The sequence below is a fragment of the Plectrocnemia conspersa genome, unplaced genomic scaffold (assembly GCF_051122295.1).
Source record: "Plectrocnemia conspersa isolate PC_06_02 unplaced genomic scaffold, ASM5112229v1 ptg000005l, whole genome shotgun sequence".
Taxonomy (NCBI): domain Eukaryota; kingdom Metazoa; phylum Arthropoda; class Insecta; order Trichoptera; family Polycentropodidae; genus Plectrocnemia; species Plectrocnemia conspersa.
In genome coordinates, this window is record NW_028277169.1 from 15255705 (window position 1) to 15273747 (window position 18043).

At 31.3% G+C, this 18043-nt stretch overlaps 2 protein-coding genes across 12 annotated transcripts; one reads left to right on the forward strand and one right to left on the reverse strand.

Annotated features, from left to right (window-relative positions):
• Positions 1-2385: 2385 nt before the first annotated feature.
• On the forward strand, positions 2386-12426 carry LOC148234920 (F-box only protein 6-like). Of its 9 annotated transcripts, none has more exons than XM_088185316.1 (8): positions 2386-2426; positions 6863-7530; positions 7619-7789; positions 8384-8441; positions 8584-8963; positions 10863-11058; positions 11129-11258; positions 11377-12426. In XM_088185316.1, the coding sequence occupies exons 4-8, from the start codon at positions 8395-8397 to the stop codon at positions 11539-11541; spliced, it is 918 nt and encodes a 305-aa protein (XP_088041442.1). In that variant the 5' UTR covers positions 2386-2426; positions 6863-7530; positions 7619-7789; positions 8384-8394; the 3' UTR covers positions 11542-12426. The 9 variants fall into 9 exon arrangements, with proteins under 9 accessions (XP_088041442.1, XP_088041443.1, XP_088041445.1 ...); XM_088185317.1 differs by having other exon boundaries at positions 6863-7233; XM_088185319.1 differs by having other exon boundaries at positions 6863-7229; positions 7715-7789.
• On the reverse strand, positions 11697-17354 carry in (inturned planar cell polarity protein). 3 transcript variants are annotated; one of them, XM_088185312.1, is made up of 12 exons: positions 17050-17354; positions 16804-16979; positions 16585-16733; positions 15354-16355; positions 14191-14435; positions 13960-14044; positions 13713-13893; positions 13393-13645; positions 13215-13326; positions 12709-12794; positions 12454-12636; positions 11697-12142 (listed from the first exon to the last, which is right to left on the reverse strand). In XM_088185312.1, the coding sequence occupies exons 1-12, from the start codon at positions 17163-17165 to the stop codon at positions 11809-11811; spliced, it is 2922 nt and encodes a 973-aa protein (XP_088041438.1). In that variant the 5' UTR covers positions 17166-17354; the 3' UTR covers positions 11697-11808. The 3 variants fall into 3 exon arrangements, 2 of the variants coding, with proteins under 2 accessions (XP_088041438.1, XP_088041437.1); XM_088185311.1 differs by lacking the exon at positions 11697-12142 and having other exon boundaries at positions 12326-12636; positions 17050-17237; positions 17326-17351; XR_015809483.1 differs by lacking the exon at positions 11697-12142 and having other exon boundaries at positions 12421-12636; positions 13220-13326.
• Positions 17355-18043: the final 689 nt, after the last annotated feature.

Consider the following 18043-nt stretch of genomic DNA (forward strand, 5'->3'; position numbering starts at 1 on the left):
TCTCCCTTTATATAAAAAAGTAGACTTATTTTACAATATTTTTAAATATCAATAATTAGCGAGCAAAAATACACACATAAAATTATTATTGGTAACTTATTAACTAAGATAAAAGTGGTAAATGTCAAGTTTTAATAACTGTAAATCAAACTGCTAATGAACATTAAGCTAATGGATACTTAATCAAAAACCCATAAAAAAAGTTAATGCAAACACATATTAACTAAGTTTAGCAATAATTGTAAAAAAACTTTAATTTAACATACCTAGTTACCTCAACCAATCTACAAGTAAATCTAGAATTGCACACAAAATGAAATTTGATAAGTTTGAAACCTAAAAAAAACGCAAATCAATTTGTAATCAAACTTTCAATGTAACTTAGTCACTTCACGTCAAATAAATTTTAGTTTTCCAAACTTGAATTAGCAATCAAAATAATGTTAGTAAAAATAGAAACATGAAAACGCAAAGTTTAACAATTGTAAATCAAATATCTAAAGCAACTAAGTCACCCGAACGAATCTACATATCAATTTTAATTTTGCAAACCATACTTAGAAGTTTAATGTACGCAATAAAGGATTTTAATAACTTTATAACCTACAATAACGCTGTAAACTAAGGTAGCCAGATTTTGAAAATATCAAAGGACTAAAAATAAAAACGCCATCTCGGAAACTTTTGTTCGAAGGAGGAGACAAAATATGACAAATTGTTACAGGAGTTAAAAAAATAGTCATTTCGGAAATTTTTGTTCAAAGACCATCTCAGTTTTTTTTTAAGAGGTTTAAGGAACACATATTCATGCTGGAACTAAAAAAGGTAATTTTGAAAATTTAAAATTTTTATTTAAATGCCAACTCGGAAATTTTTATGAGAACAAATTGCTGCGGGGAACTATAAAAAGTCATACATCGAATTTTTTTGTTCAAAGGTCATTTCCAAATTTTTTTTGAGGAGAACAAAGGAGAAGAAATTGTTAAGGGAGCTCAAAAAAGGGTCATTTCTGATTATTTTATTCAAAGTGGACAAAGAAGGACATAGGGAGGACATTTTTTTTGACGGCCATCCCCCTCAAAGGTGGACGTTTGGTCACCTTACGATAACGAATATACAAGTATATTTTTGCTCTACAAACATAATTTGTGATAAAAATTAAACAGTAAATGTATTTTTCTTACGATTGCTAATCAAACTACTAATGTAACTCAGTAACCTAAAAAAATACAAGCAAATTGTTGTTTCACAAACACAAATATGCAATCGAAATTACCGAACCTATTAACTAATATTAACGCTGTAAATATCTTGATTAACAATTGTTAAGTAAAGTGCTAATATATCTTAAATTATTAAGTGAATTAACGTTTTACTTACAAAAATCAAAAATACGCCCTTAAAAACAGTTTTTGCTAACGTACAATATAAACGCTTTAAAGCTCAAGTCAAACTGCTAATGTAACTTAGTAACTATAACAAGTGAATCGTCATTTTATAATAATATATTAGCAACCAAAAATACGCTGCTAAAGTGGTTATTTTTAACTTATGGGGTAGCATAAACACGATAAATTTCAAGTTGCTGGGATTTTTTTGTAAGCTCCGTTAAGGAAAAAATCGTAAAACTACCATTGTTACAAAAAATAAGGCAAAAATGTCACTTCTTTTAGAAAAACATCAAATGTCCAAACATTTTGCATGAAGAACTGTTTTCCAAAAATCAATGAACTGAACATTGATGGTTCTTCTCATTATAGTAACTAAACAATGCACGTATAAATTTAAAACTTAGAATGATAATATATGTATGTCTTCTTCCTTAAAAATTTTAAAAAGTTCGGTTTTAAATAAGTAATAAAATTAATTTTTCTCGTATTTCGTGTAAATCTAAATAATTTTGTAAAAAAAAATTTATATTCCTCGTTTTTGTTAAATACACAAGAGTGGAATAAAGAAGAAAATAAAATGATATATATGTGTATAATTCTAGAAACTGATGAACCTTGGCAGCCCTTTTTTACACAAGAGAATTGAACAGCTCATATTACAAAACAGTCGCAAAAACACAAGAGCAAACGCATCACGGGCATACACAGAACAGATATTCTCTAATCTGTGCGTGCATATCATATTTTTGTTTCATAAATTTTAATTTCCTTTTCTTAAATGTTAAGGGGATACTAAATAATCTCTGACCAGATGCATTTTAAATTTTTAAAAAACATCAGTTGCAGATCGTCATTTGAGTGATTCGGTTGTGATTTTTTAACACCTTACGTTTTATAAGTTATTTGATTAATATAACTTTATTATATATTTATTACTCTTTATTATATTTCAATCGAAAATTTTTTACGACTGGCAAACTCGCCGGTAGGTGTCAGTGTGACGTTCGTTTCAGCGATGGCGAGTATGATTAAGAAGTAAGTATTGCAATATGCATTAAACCTGAGCTTGCTCCATGTTAGCACGTTCATCTTCCTGTGCATGTCGATTAAGTGTTGTCTTTTTACGTAAATATATGTTATGTATGCGTCAAATTGTGTTATAATTCGCCGCCATGTTGACTGAGTGACTCATATCGATTTTGTGCAATATTACTTTATTACTGAAATGTTATGCGCGGAATGGAAGCGATGTGATCATTATTATTTATACTACACACAACATCTGATTTGGATATGCGCAACAATTGTTTCGTTTGTTATTTATTGCGAATTTTCCATTAAATCCTAAACAGGGTGGCCAACTGTCACGGCCGCCATTTTCTCGGGCTCAGAGCTACAAATGTAGTGTAATCACTGGACATATATAAGTAACGCTCACTCAGAACACAGCTCACATATGTCAATTTTATATATGTATTTAAAAAGTAACATCTTTTCTGGTTTGGTTTTAAATATATATTATACTTCGCTCTGCAATTGGCGACCCTGTCCAGCATGCCGTTGTATTGATCGCCATAATTTACATTTATTGTAACAATAAAACAACATTATATTACTAATCGTACAATATATTATTGAATTTTAAAATTGTATGGAAAATCTTCACAGACGTTTAAATCTAAAAATATCTGACCTAAGTGTTCTATAATAGTATCGGATACAAAGAGTTATTGTTATGAGAAGAGCTTAAAAATCCCACAAAGCTGTTTATAAATTTAATCTCGAAAATCGCCAATATGTGTTAGTCACCTATACGTTCTGCAAACTTATGGTCCTTATAGTATGGTTATTTCATATAATATAAGGTTGAATATCGCTTGAATTTATTCAACTATAAGACTCAAAATCGACAATCAAACTAAGTCTTTGTGTTTTAGATTTATCTATATATTTGACTGCAAAGATCATAGGCCAATTATATGTCTGCGCCATAGTTTTGCATAGATATTCCAATTGATTGCTTCCGTGACATTAATACATCACAGGCAGCGGATCCTTTATTATTGCACTGGTGAACTGTACTTGCTACGGTGCACCGGTCCAAGAGAAAACAGTATTATTATATAGTAAGAGGTATTTTGTTTATTACGCAGCCGTTTTCCGAAATACTATTTAATCAGTAAATACACTGCTTTTCTATTGAAATTATTTCTGGGTGTTAGTTTTTTAATCCCTTTATTTTGGATAAAATATATATAAATATGTTTGCTTTGTTTCTCGTCAAATACACTTCTATGCGAATGGTGTATTTTTATATTATTTACTGTACATGTGACTACCACATCTTGTACTGTAAAGAGAAAGCAATTACACATAATTCAAACCAAATGTAATTTAAATTATTTGTCATAGCTAATTTTTAAAAACAATTAAATTTTCCAATATTACTTAACCAGACTTTATAGTTACAACTAATGATGCAGCTACGAAAAAAAATATTAAAATTTATACATTGCAATTGACTCGATAATTTAATTTTCTTTAAACTGATTACAAATAATCAGTCGGATAATTTTCATGATCATGTTCACATTTTATGCCTACAACTTTTATATCTATCGCTAAATCTAGTACCTCCGGGTTTTAATAATACACCATTTTTTCTCAAGAATCTATAAAAATAGTGAAATGGGCAATAATATAATCTCGTGAACAACAAACAGTACTGGTCGATTTTATACCGGCCACCACTGCGCTTGCACACGTATACAAGCACACATCAATTTGGCGCATGCGCAAAAGTCGTCTTACCAATGACGTCAAATTCGACTGACCAACGGAGCATTTATTCATTGTTTGAGTGAAAATGGCAGTCTCGCGAGGACTTAGGCAACAAAATATGAAAACTTTTGAATAAAAAAAACAAAATTTTATCAAATGCTTGGGCTTGTATTGGTATGTGTGCTAAAATTATTTTATCAGTGGTTTTCAATCTGTGGGTCGCATAAGATCAAAATTAAAATTTGTTTTTTCTAGTTGAAAAAAATATTTACAAAAATACTTAATATTTTGATTAATTGACGAAATCCATTGGTTTTCTTTGGTACTTGTTTATTATCATGGCGCCACGCTCAAATTTAACAATTGCGAAACGTTCATTTGCTGTCTAACCCAAATCTAACCTAAACGAATATAATAACGACATAATGGTTAATTTGTTTAGGTTAGGTTTGGGTTGGAACAGTAAATAGAAATTTCGCAACAGTTAAATTTGAGTGTGGCAACGTGATAATAAACAAGTACCAAGATTTGGTTTAAATAAAATAATTAATAAATTAATTTTTTAGTATTTCAAATTTATTCTAAAAAAATATTTATTGATTTGTTCATACATTTTTTTTATTTATATACAATTATAAATGAGTGTAATTTTTTAAATATATGGGGTGTTTAGGTTCTGACCAACGCTCGCTCTATTCCGCTCTTTCGCATCTAGTTTGTTTAAATTTTAGAAAGTATAATATTTATTTATCAAAATAACGTTTTTCTACATAAAAACGTTTTAAAATTTATACAGGTTAGGTGCGAAAAAGACATGTCACTCGAGTGTTAACACAACTTGCGCACGTGCCCAATTGTTTTAGTATGTGTGCAATTGCAGCAGTAGCCAATATAAAATCGACTAGTACCCTACAGACCAATAACGCCCTATGTACTTACACATAATAGTTCTTCCCACAAGGAGACCAACCAAACACAGGGCATAAATTTAAGAGCAAATTTTGATCAGATGCTTAACTATTTTATTATGCACTGACTGCTGAAATTAAATGGACTATAAGACCATATGATGGCAAGGGCTTAACAATTGTTTTTAATAAATAGTGATATTTTTTTACTCGTCTACGTTTAAATTAATAAATTATCTTTAAATGCAGGAAGAAATCTTATATCACATTTATACATTGAATCGAAATGTATGCATTTAGTTTTTTATTCAAAATCTTTATATTTATTACTTTATTTAAATATATTAAATTTATAATTTATGTAAAACCTCTGCTCCAACATTATGTACCTACATATACGAATTGTGATCAAAAAATACAGTGAATAATTTTATTATGAACAAAGTAATAAGCTTACATCAAATTTGAATTAATCTTCTTCATAGTACTCTCATTGGTTAGCGATGCACTTATCCCAACGTTGATTCCATGATTGCAAGCATTTCTGGAAGGCTTCTTTCGGAAGGGCTTTCAGTTGCTTCGTCGTGGTCCTCTCAATGTCGATAATGGTGGCCAAACGTTTTCCTTTTAGCAAGGTTTTTATTTTTGGGAAGAGCCAGAAGTCGCATGATGCTAAATCCGGAGAGTGAGATAGATTTGGACAGACAGGAACCTTTTTTTCGGTCAAAAATTCGCGGTTCAGAAGCGAGGTGTGGCACGGCGTATTGTCGTGATGAAGGAAGAAGCCATTGGCCCATTTTTCTGGTCTCTATCCGTACATCGTTTCGCAAACGTTGCAGTACGCCCTTGTAATATTCGGAGTTAATGCAATCGTTTTCCTTGGAACAAACTCTGATAGCACTATGACCTCACTATCGAAAAAACAATTAACATGAAGTTAAAGTTCGACTTTGATTGACGTGCCTTCTTAGGGCGAGGAGAGCCACTCGTCTTCCATTGAAAACCCTGCATTTTCGTCTCAAGGTCATAGCCATACATACGCCCAACTTTCATCTCCAGTTATAATTTTGACCATCAAGACGATCCTTCAATTCTGTGCAAACTGACACACGATATTCCTTCTATTCGTCAATCAAAAGTCTGGAAACAAATTTCGCACTAACTCGTCTCATTTGCAAATTATCGGTTAAAATACTTTGCACAGATCCGTACGAGACCATTGCTCTTCTTCAACTGACTCATTTCCGCTTGTAAATAGTCTTCAGTCACCACATTTTCACCATATACTGATTTTAATATTTCAAGAGCTTCTTTAGCATTTTTTTGTAATTTAAAACAAAACTTAATGTTAAGGCGTTGTTCGAAATCCATGATGCGCGACAGACACGGTAAACACAACCTCACTCTTCCGGCTCTAGAAGTGGGCTGACAACTCATAACTTGTTCAAACTTGACACTGACTATCTCAACGGATTAGACTATCGGACTTACTACTTCAAATAGATGAAGCGTCAGCAATTGCTGCTATAAAAATTCACTCACCGTATTTTTTGATCACACCTCGTACCTTTAACTATAGATGATGAACATTAAAATAGATCATTTACTCATAATAAAATGTGATTAATGTTAGTAGTCCAACAATGAGCTCTCTAGAAAGCTACGACAACAAAGGTTTAGCTAAGCAAAACAAATGAAATTGGAATTTTAGAATACAGACTTTTGAAAGTCATCAATTACCACAAAATAAAAAAATTTTAAACCTTTTTTTTCATAATGTAGCGACTCGTGATACAAAAGTCAAGAGACCCGCTCATCTGAAGTCTCGCTAGCAATGGTTGCGATCCTAGTACCCGTCGAGATATACGGCCGCAACCTTCCGATCCCTACTAATGTATGTGGTGGGGATACAGCGAGCACACACAACCATGTAATATGCCTTGACGCTTGAACTACGACTTCACTCCAGACTTCTTTGAAAGCAGACTTTAGCCTTGCCTCCTGTTGAGCATCACTTCCAAGACACGTGCTCGAGACCATGAGTACAACTTCAAGAAGGATACCTATTGACGCAACCAAAAACCTACTATTGAAGCGAATACTATTCAATTAGCTTCGAGACACGCCTAGAAATAATACTATTATTATTGTACGTATCCTTTGTAAATATTGAATGGTCGCTCACAAATGGCAGCCTTAGAAGTTATGCTTACACTAAGAAATGTACCGGAGGCGGAGCGGAGCGATTATAAATTGGCCTATTCCATTCATCCAAGCTTTATCGAAAGATCCATATAAAGGATGTCATATCACTACTTATTTTATCATGCACGCTCAACTCACGTATGACAGGAATTTAGCTTCGGCGAACACACTCATTGACTCGACTCAGCTGTCCCAATGAAATCCAAGACCAGAGAAGCTCCGCAATTTCCTTATTCAACACTACCGTTCGTTACATTTTCACAAATGATATCATACTCTTAATTTTTCTTACTGAACGTTCCTCCTTAATTTATTATTCATCGGCATCTATAGAAAACAATTGAAAATGTATCAAATGTATATCATGACTAAGGATCGAAATGCTGATGCTTTTTGGTTAAGTCTTCATTCACTTCATTGTAATGCTAGCAACAGGTACCACAAAGCATCTGTGCACATAAAAAACGAATCTGCGATGGAAATATTCCTTGCTGTCAATTGCAGGTATAAACACTGCTAAAATTATTTTACAATCTAGAAACTTTTATCGTAAACAAGTTTGTCAGTCATATAAAACATCTTTGTAAACTTTTATATTTTATTCATTAAAAGAAACCCTTTTTTGAATGTCCACAACGCTCATATTGAATATTAACTTAATAATTTATAATTATCTTTCAATATGAGAAATAGCAACTGCAGCTTATGGTAAAAAAATGTAATTATGTGGAATAAGTCACGCTGGACATTGTTGATTTTTTTGTATCAAAAAATGTCAAATTAATTGATCCAAAAGTAGTTAATGATGACACATTTGAAAATAATTTAATAGTTATTCATAACTGAGTTCAATATAATCTCAAAATATTACATAAGAATAATAATAAATTAATCTTACCTCGTGATTTAACAATATCTAACATCTCAGTGTTCCTAACCTGTTGATGTACTGCGTACTATAACACCACTGCATACATATAATGTATAAAACTTCAAAATTTACACATTCACAGAGATATCACACTATTATTTATTTTGCTTGGCTTTTATTTGTCTTAAAATTATATGTATGACATATTGGATGTTTTATTTTTTTAGTTGCTGAAAAAATGGGTCAAACAGTAGTTAAGGATACTGCAGATTTTCTTTTAAACATGTATGATTTATTCCGTATATATACCTACATATATTATATATTTATTTATTATTTCTATTTACATAATCTTCAACCTAGTTATAAACAATTTATACTGTTACATTATCTTTTTCTAACCAATATTTATGTTTTTGTTACATAGAAAGAGGTATAATGAGTGTCCCAGCGGCAGCGAAGCCACCGAAGTCACTGAATATATACCACCGGACAATGGGTTCTACTTTACAGACATTTATATTCCGAAGGAGATGCTTACTTTGATTCTGTCCAATATCGAAAATGAATGGCTGATGAAAAGTTGCGTGCGCGTGTGCGTAAATTGGAACGAAATAATAAAGGAAGTATGGAAGATGAAAGCACAGAAGAAGCACTTCGATTCGTTCTCCACTTTCCACACTACTAAGCAACCACTCCCGTGGACTATATACAGGGACATGGTGTTGAAGGATGGATACGACAGAAATCTGTTGAAGAACGAAAGCGGACAAGAAGATTTTAAGCACTGGGAGATTTTGAATAACGGTAAGGATTAGATGTTTATACATATACACTATGTTTTAATTGCTATATTAGAACTCTTTAAAAAATTTCGGAATCTATACTTAAATTCTTAAAGTTTGACGATTTATTTGCATGTCTCACTAGCAATATAAAATGTTCTGCTGCAAATTTTTAGACCAACGATTTCTTTATCTATTTATTTTCAGTATTATGTAGAAGTGGCGGTGTGTTGGTTAGTAGCTCCAGAAAAAAATCTACTTCTAAGTGAATTTTTTTCTTTCAATTTACTCATTAATGTAACATTAATAGTCAGATTATTTAAATAATAAAACAATTTTGAGAAAATAATATATATATACATTGACAATTAGATTTTTAAAACACTCTTAAGAATGTTGGCAATTGAAAAAAGTTTTCTTGGAAATAAAACCTTGACTCTTAATACTTTTACATAAAAGTATTCGTGTGCTATGGAAAGATTTCCAGACAGTTGTATTGATCATATCATGATCAATTTTGTTCTATGTTTCAATTGTAAAGAGACAATGCGGGATATATAGTCAACATATTTTTTTGCAATTAGAAGAAATTGAATTGCAGTACGGTCAAAATCCCAAATCGTCTGATTCGTTATTATATTAAGTATGAAAGAAGAGACTTCGCCGCATTTTATCCGTTGTTGAGAGTGACTAAAATTCAAGGTATGAAACTTCTTAGATTGGCACATTATTTTATATATTGCTTGTGCTAGACCAGTGAAAGGAAAGTCACGCTATCCAATTTTTACATACATACATTCACGCATGCTAGAGCCCAGTCACAAAAATAAAGTCGTATACATCACACAAAAATACGATTGTGTGTTGCTTTTGTTTCTACCTGTGCTGCAATAACGGTTATTATCAGGAAACCGCAGTGTATCGGCATACTTTGGAGAATTTAGCAGAGATTGCTAACAATTTCACACGTATGATATATTATTTAAAAAATGCAATTAAAAACATTTCAAAAATTAATAAAATATTTTTGTTATATATTGATACAGATTACATACATATAATAGATATAAATTTACTTACATAGAAAATATATTTACAGAAAATTTATATTTTAAAATACAATTAATTACATTTAAAAAATAAAAATTCAAAATCATAGTTAAGTTGGAAGTCAGTTTTCTTTGGTTTCGTTCCAACAATACTATCACTTTCTAATGATGTAGAAGAAGATTGGTAGTTCATTTTCAATTTTTAAAAAGTTTCTATGAAAAATTGTGAGTGTACCGAATCCAAAGACGGTTTGCTGTTAACTGATACATCAAAAATTCGAACTGCAATAATTTTGTGAATGCATTGTCTACGTATACAGATGTATGTGAGCGAGAAGCGATACGTGCGCTTAAGAATATTTAACTTGGGAAAGAAATCATTCATTATCTTTATAATGAAATAAATCAAGCATAAACCGCTTCTGCTTCAAGACTGAGACGCTTGAAAAAGAAAGAACCAGTCAAGATGACAAAAAGTTAACGCCAAGGTTGTTACTAGTCATGGGAGGAAAAAAGCCAAAAATAAAACTATAAAACTAGCACCTTATTGCACTGAATGTTATTTCCAGCTGCACTATTATGTTACAAGAAAAATATATTAGTATGTTCAATTATAGTAGTCTATATCTTAATTATTTTTATGATTCTCGATTTAATTACTTAAACTAAAGTGAAATGTTCATCAATCACAAATTTACTATATTTATATAATATAGGAAGCAACGCTTCCATAGCTTGCATTGATGCACCGCCACTTTTAGATTAGATTAATATTAAAATTACAACAATTTAACTTATTCGATTCTTACTTATAAAATTGAATGTTATTGTATCTGATTCCGAGTTTTGAACATATATTGTAACTTATTTAGGCGGAGACCATTGGTACGTAGAAAAACCACCAATAGGCGTTATGCAGGTGCTGGACCAGGTTCAAAATATTCCCAATACAGCATTTGTGACATCCTACACTCTGAATCGAAAATATCAATCGATAGATTTGGTTAAAGAAGGAGTGAATCCAGCAATGTTGGATGAATACATTCCGGATATAATAGTTTCGGAAAGGTAATTGTTTTCAATATTTTTAACTAGTATTTATACTTTTAAGATTATTCATGCGATTGTTAATCAACAGATATGCAGCTAGATGGGATTGTAATTCCAGATACGAATTGAAAGTGCAGCTTCTAAACGAGGATCAGGAAGAAATCGACGCTTTTATATTTCCGGCAAAACTTTCGGATTGGCAAAAAGGATGGCAAGAAGTAAGTAATCGTAACGATTACACAAATTCTAAAATCTATATAGTGTAAAATGATTTATGGCCGTGAAGAGGTGTCAATTCGAAAGCACGAGCTTAATTATTTTATTATTTATTTAAAGGTTAAACATACATTCAAGTCCTACGGTCCTGGAGTGAGATACATTTTCTTTGAACACAGCGGCAAGGACTCGCAGTTCTGGGCAGGACATTACGGATCAAAGATGTGCCATGGATCGGTCGTTGTCTCTCTTATCGGATTGAGGGACAGGGACAATTTGAAATAAATTTTCAATTAAAAAGTATCGAATCAAACATTTTATAAAACTGTATTCAATAATCTTCATTCATAATATATCTTAAAGATCGGACGGTTCTATAACCACTTCATAATTATACTAAGATACATTTATACTATTATATTTTTTTAAACTATATATTATGTTCAAAAAAACTCACTATTATTTTTAGATTAGATATTTAAGTTAATTTATAATTAACTGCATGAAATTCTGAATAGTGTTGATATTATTTTTAATTTATATATGTTTTGATTAAGTTACAAAAGCTAATCTGAATGCAACTTCTACCATATTTTGAGGAACTGATTCATGACAGCAAACGTAAACTTCCGTAAATTTTGGATGTTCGAATAGTCTCCTGAAAATCATAAACTTATATAAATGTATTATGTATTCAATATGTTTTATGTTGTAATAATATAATTGTACTAACCCAATTACCCAATAACTAAACGATTCGTCGTTTTTTTTTGTCTGCACAATTTTACTGACCAATTTGACGGGTACTTCAAAAAGTATACCATGCTCTTTTATAGCTACCAAAGATTTATTAACTGAACTCGAAGGAGACAGCATCCTTTTGAATCTAACGTGAGATAAATTTAAAATATCGTTATTATTTTTTCAATCGAATATAAAAAAAAACCTTATGAAGGTTTAGTCATTTTAATTTTTAATTCGACTTACACGTCAAAAACGTAACAATTTAGGGTAAACCTTTAAAAAAACGCTTTTTAAAAGCCTTTGGGTTGGTACTAATAGATTAAGATTTTTTGATATCTATGTGTGATTTAATCATGACTGCTATATTGTCATTTAATACATAATATTGTATTCGGTGTTATTAAATATAAAACTACCGTGAACAAATTGTATGTTTTATTGAAATTTGATTACCTCAACGTGTTTTGCAGTAAAGTGTGTATTTTTTGACTCGCTTTCCTGAAATTTGTCAATACGTGCTTATATAATTCACTATCGCTCTGCTTTTGAACGTTCACTGTCGGCGCTAGTAAAATTCCCAGTTCATTCTCAAGACGCAAGAAGTGGAAGCAAACGTTTTCTTCACCAGCGGTTGCTCTAAAATGTAGATAATAAATATGATTGAATCTAATAATTACATTCAAATTTACGAAATTACATTATTCATACTTAGTAGGTAGTGATATTCCAATTTTTTGCAAAAGAGATTGACTCAGATCGGCAAATTCATAACTGCCGCTTAATTGACTTGTAGCCTAAAATTATAAATTAATAACTCCTTTAATAATAGATATTTTATTAACAAAATCAACGTTTTTCAAAACATTGGTACACAAAAGTAGTAACAAAAACATCGAAATAATCCAAAAATTGCAATAAAAAACATTGAAATACATCATAGGTGTTCAATGGTTATTGACAAACAAGGTGCTTCATTAAGATATTTGTGTATGGGCAATGGAAGAAGAGGTTTCAAATAGATAAATCTTGGCAGATTACGGTTTCATCCTAATGAAGCGGCAAGGGAGATATGGACAGGTACTTTAGTCTCCTTTAGTCTATGTAATCCTTGCGATTGATACCAGACAAAAAACGACCTATTCTATTACCCTCAACTGTTACTACCTCGTGTTTCATGGGTCAAAATTATATTATAAAAGTGAAAATTAAACTACTTCACATCCGTCCCATTCAGCACATGAATCTGACGAGAGTGAATTTCTGCTCGCTCGATTTTCCTTTTCCCTCGCTACGCGTCTACCCTGAATCCTCTCCTCGCTTATCTCGCTGAAATATACAATATAAGCATTTTTTAATTCAAATCCAATTAACTATTAACTAGCTTATCAATACCTGGTATTCTCACTATCAGAATCGTCTGATAAATAAGAAGAGGAGCGCGTGCTATTCTGTTGTCCTTTAGTCCATTGCCCGCTACCGGTGATACTAGACTGAGACTGACTCGAGTTTGAATTATTCAACTGGCTTTCAACGTTTGTCAAATTATTACTTGAATCGCTGTTGGGTTGTCTTTTTTTAAGAATGGATTGAACGTCTGTAGATCTTTTAGCTGGTGACGGTTTCTTACCAAATCCAGCGAAGCCACCTAAATTGTGAATAAATAATGTATAACTATATAATTATATAAAAAAAATATAAGCAATGATATATACCTGCGTGTTCTTTATTTTTACCAGATGATAGATACTCTTCTGGACATAGCATTACTTGCGGTTGTAGATTGGAATAAAACCATCTTTGTAAAAAGTTATCTAAACCAACTTCTATCAGTAAATCTATAGTGCTCTCACATTCTTCTATGAAATACGGCGAAGGAGGAACATTTTTTGATGTCTAAAAAAAAATTTGTTGTCCAAAAATGTATGCCACAAACTTTTAATAGCAAATAACAATACTAACTTGCATTCCTCTTAGGATGGCAACTAATAATAAATGTCCTTTGCCGACGATCACCAAAAATGTTCGACAATTTGGAGTATGTAATCTATAAATGTTATGTTTATAATATTTATTTATTTAGCTTAGTGGCTAATATTTACATCAAATTTTAACTAAACAATTTGCAATTTAAACTTTCAATTTTAACTAAATAATATGTAAATTTATTTGATACAATAGAAAGTGACTCACTTATAACTGTCAGACGTTTCATTTTCTAAATTTGTATTTTTATTACTGTCAAAATAAACTTCTTTCCAAATGATGAGATTTTGTAGATTTTCTTCACACGAAATGCTCAAGAAACCGTGTAATCTTAGAAACGAGTGAATCTCCATTAGGTCGACTTGCAATAGATGCGACGTCAATAAATGTCCAGAGTAATATAAGCAAGAGCCGACAATGTGGAATATATCCTGAGCTTCTACATCATGATGCTAAATTAATTATAAATTAAACTTACTTTTATTTTGCTTAACATAAAAAATAATAAATCTACAAAATAGTCAGAAATATCAATTTTTATCTTTAGAGATTAGTTTAACAGTAGCGTAAGAAAAAATAGGGTGACACTTTTTTAATTTATTTTGTTAGAGATGCTTAACTTTTAAAAAATAATTTATCATCCTTCTTACTAATAACCTTCTTAATAATAACCTTCTTACAGTATGGGCAATATTTCGTGAAAAAAATTCACTCATTTCCACCTACCACTTTCTTTTCCACCTGTCATATACAAATAATGTCATGCAGAAATAGCATGTAAGCATTCGAAATAATGTAACGATCAAACTCTTGGATATGAGAAATAGTATTTAATTTTTTATATATTTCAAACTCATACTAATAGATATTTTTAAATAGTAAAATATATTGACAGAAAATTTCATAATTAGCTATTAAGATTAAAAATTGTGAAGATTAGATTTTTGGGTGAATTTTCTCACGAAATATTACCCACACGGTAAAAAGGTCACACTATAAAAAGTCCCCATGGTAAGAAGGTCGCATAGTAAAATGTCCATATGGTAAAAAGGTCGCACGGTAAGATGTACACCGTGAAACGGATACGGTATTTTTTATTTATTTTTAATTGGTATTTCTGTTCATAATTATATTTTTCTAATTTTTGTCCTAGACTGGTGGGCTTAGAAAATGGTCACCCTGATATATAATGTTTATTAGCATGCATAGTAATGATTTCAGCGACTGACCATTGGGACTTATCAGTTATCAACACAAGCTTATCAAGTACACTGATGTCAAAAATTAGTAAGTTCCCAGAATCCATCTACTATAATATGTGATATCAATGATTATCTAGATACGAACGCAATATTTAATACATAAATTACCGTTTTAGGTATATAAGTAGCATCCAACTCCGTCAACGCATCGTCGATCTGAAGGCGAGCCTCCCATGGCAAGTGCACGGTTTGAACTATAGGAAGACACTGTTCAAACAATGGATCTACTGGTAAATCGCAGGAATTAACTATATTTTCAATCCTCGTGCTCTTCTGATTATACCATCCGTATCCACATGTCAATATCTGCGAAAAAAACCTCGAAAACAGATGATCCAGTTTTGCAACATTTGCCACGTTAGTGAAACATTCGTTTAGACTCTTAAAGCAAAACTCTAACACGCTAACCAGTTCCGAATTAATGAGAGAGAGTTCGAACAAATTGCATTTTTTATCAGGCAAAGCCAGTAAGAGTAACTCTGTGTTTTTACACGTATATATAACATTAACCAAACAATCTTTGACGATCAACGTACAGGAAGTCGGTAGAGTATTTTTTAATACCTCAGGTATCAAATGGTTCAGTGTAATGAACGTCCCGCGAGCCGAACATAAAAAATTGTGTTTTTCAGGGCGGGGATAGCAATATAATACCCCTTCGTTTTCAGGAGCGCATTCAGTCAGACCTTCAGTTGCTAAATAAATAACGGAAACGGGTAAATCTCTCAATACTTGATTGAGAACCAATTCGTGTTCGTTCAAATCGTCTGTCAAATGCCTGATGAGGTCTGAACGTAATAGATTGTTACTCTTTACGTCTTCGCTTTTCACCTCAGTCCCGGCGACTCTTTGCAATATTACTTTAATGATCCTCAAACCGGAATAGTTGTTTAAGATTTGTTCGATATTATCATCATTGACCATTTTATTGTCAATCTCTTTTAACCAATCGCCAATTTTGATTTGCTTTTCATTTGCTGCTATACTATCCGGTAAGATGCCGGACACCATCAACCGTTTACCGTCTCCGAATGTGCTCGTTGTGATTCCAAAATACACTTCTAGATGATTTATTTTCGGTCCGAATCTTATCTTGTTTGTAAAATCAACCTATAACAAATAATATTACTATCCAACGGTTTTGCACTTTTTTGTCACAAAGATAATATAACTATGATTTCGTTTTAGATCATATAAATATTTTTTTTGTATAAAAATTGCTATAAACTCATTTTACAATATTATATTTTTTCACAAAATCCTCTATTTGTATCATTTGTATAGTTAGTGAATGTATGGATACAAAAATAATGTTTTAATACTAAGAAATTATAAATACCTCTAAAGCTACTTCCTTAAGCTCGCCATCTTGATCTTCACTGAAAGTAACTTTATTATCATTACTTTGTACATTTTGGTGCTTTCGTTGATGCAGATTATTTTTTACTCGAGCACTATTTCGTCGCTTCAAAATTTTTAACCATAAACCTGTTAAAATGAAAATAAACTTAAACAGAATTTTTCTCATTGTAACATATAATTATCTAAAATAATAAACCTTTAGAACTTCGCCGAACTGACTGTCTGGTGAACCCTCCTCTTTCCAAAAGTTGATTGTTTCCTTCGGACTTTGTTAAAATGCCGACCGAATCAGCTTGCGGCATTTCCGTTTTGCAAACAATATATACTAGCTCACCGTCGTCTTGTATACGAGAATCCCATTCCGGAACATAGCTTTAAGATAATATAAGTAATGATAAATTGCAATGATTAACGCAATTTTTGTAATACACCAATAAAATACCTATCAGAATCTGAATAATACGAGCTGGTGGAATCATCTGACCATCTACTATCTGATCCACTTCCTGAACTTGAAGATCTACGGCGTCTCGAGAGCAAAGCTGAGCTTTCTTCCATTTTCAAGAAGAAAGCTTGACTTTTTTTGTTTTATAAGTCAATTTTACAGAGCTCGCGAGTGCAAATTTAATTCTAAAAGTTTCGTTAAATATATATTAACGTTTTTCATTCAATAGAAGTTACTTGGAAACTTTGACACAGGTGAATAAACTTTTCTCACTTTTTTAAATTGTTACTTTTGGCTACAACGTTGAAGTTTTCGGCTATATTAAAACTATGTCAAACTTTTTTTATTTATTTAAAATATATTTTATGAAATGTTTTATATTTATACATTATTATTCAAAGGTTAATTTTATTAAAAAATTAATACAAAATTATTATTTCAGAAAAATAAATGAATATATTAAAAAATCTATTTATTAATTACTTTATTTATTTTTATTTATTCATTTCAATTAAATTACGACAATGGTTACCTAACAGGTTACTCCTAATGCATCACAATGAGCAAAAAGCAATACATAGTATTATTTAAATACACAAAAAGATATAAAAAAATAATACATAGAAAGAAACAATAAAAAATATTAAAATTAAATGATACGAACTGGATCAGCTCTTTGTAGATTATATAAAACAGAGCAATGTGCAATGCCAGCATATTAAGGAGCCGAATAGCGACAGTCATAAGCGTGTCGGCTAGTGCGGACAAATTAGCCTTTACGAGCATCAAAAGATGACGCAATTATAATTCTCGAAGACGTTCCGGAACCTAAAACTGGATTTTTTGAAAATAGTTAGATTATCGACAACACCCTTGAATAGGTTAAAGATATGCTAAGCGAAATACAACTTTCTGCGAGAACTCAGCGAATCATACCCCAACGCTCCTAAAAAAAGGCGCTAGGATACAAGAACAGTTTTATTTATATAAT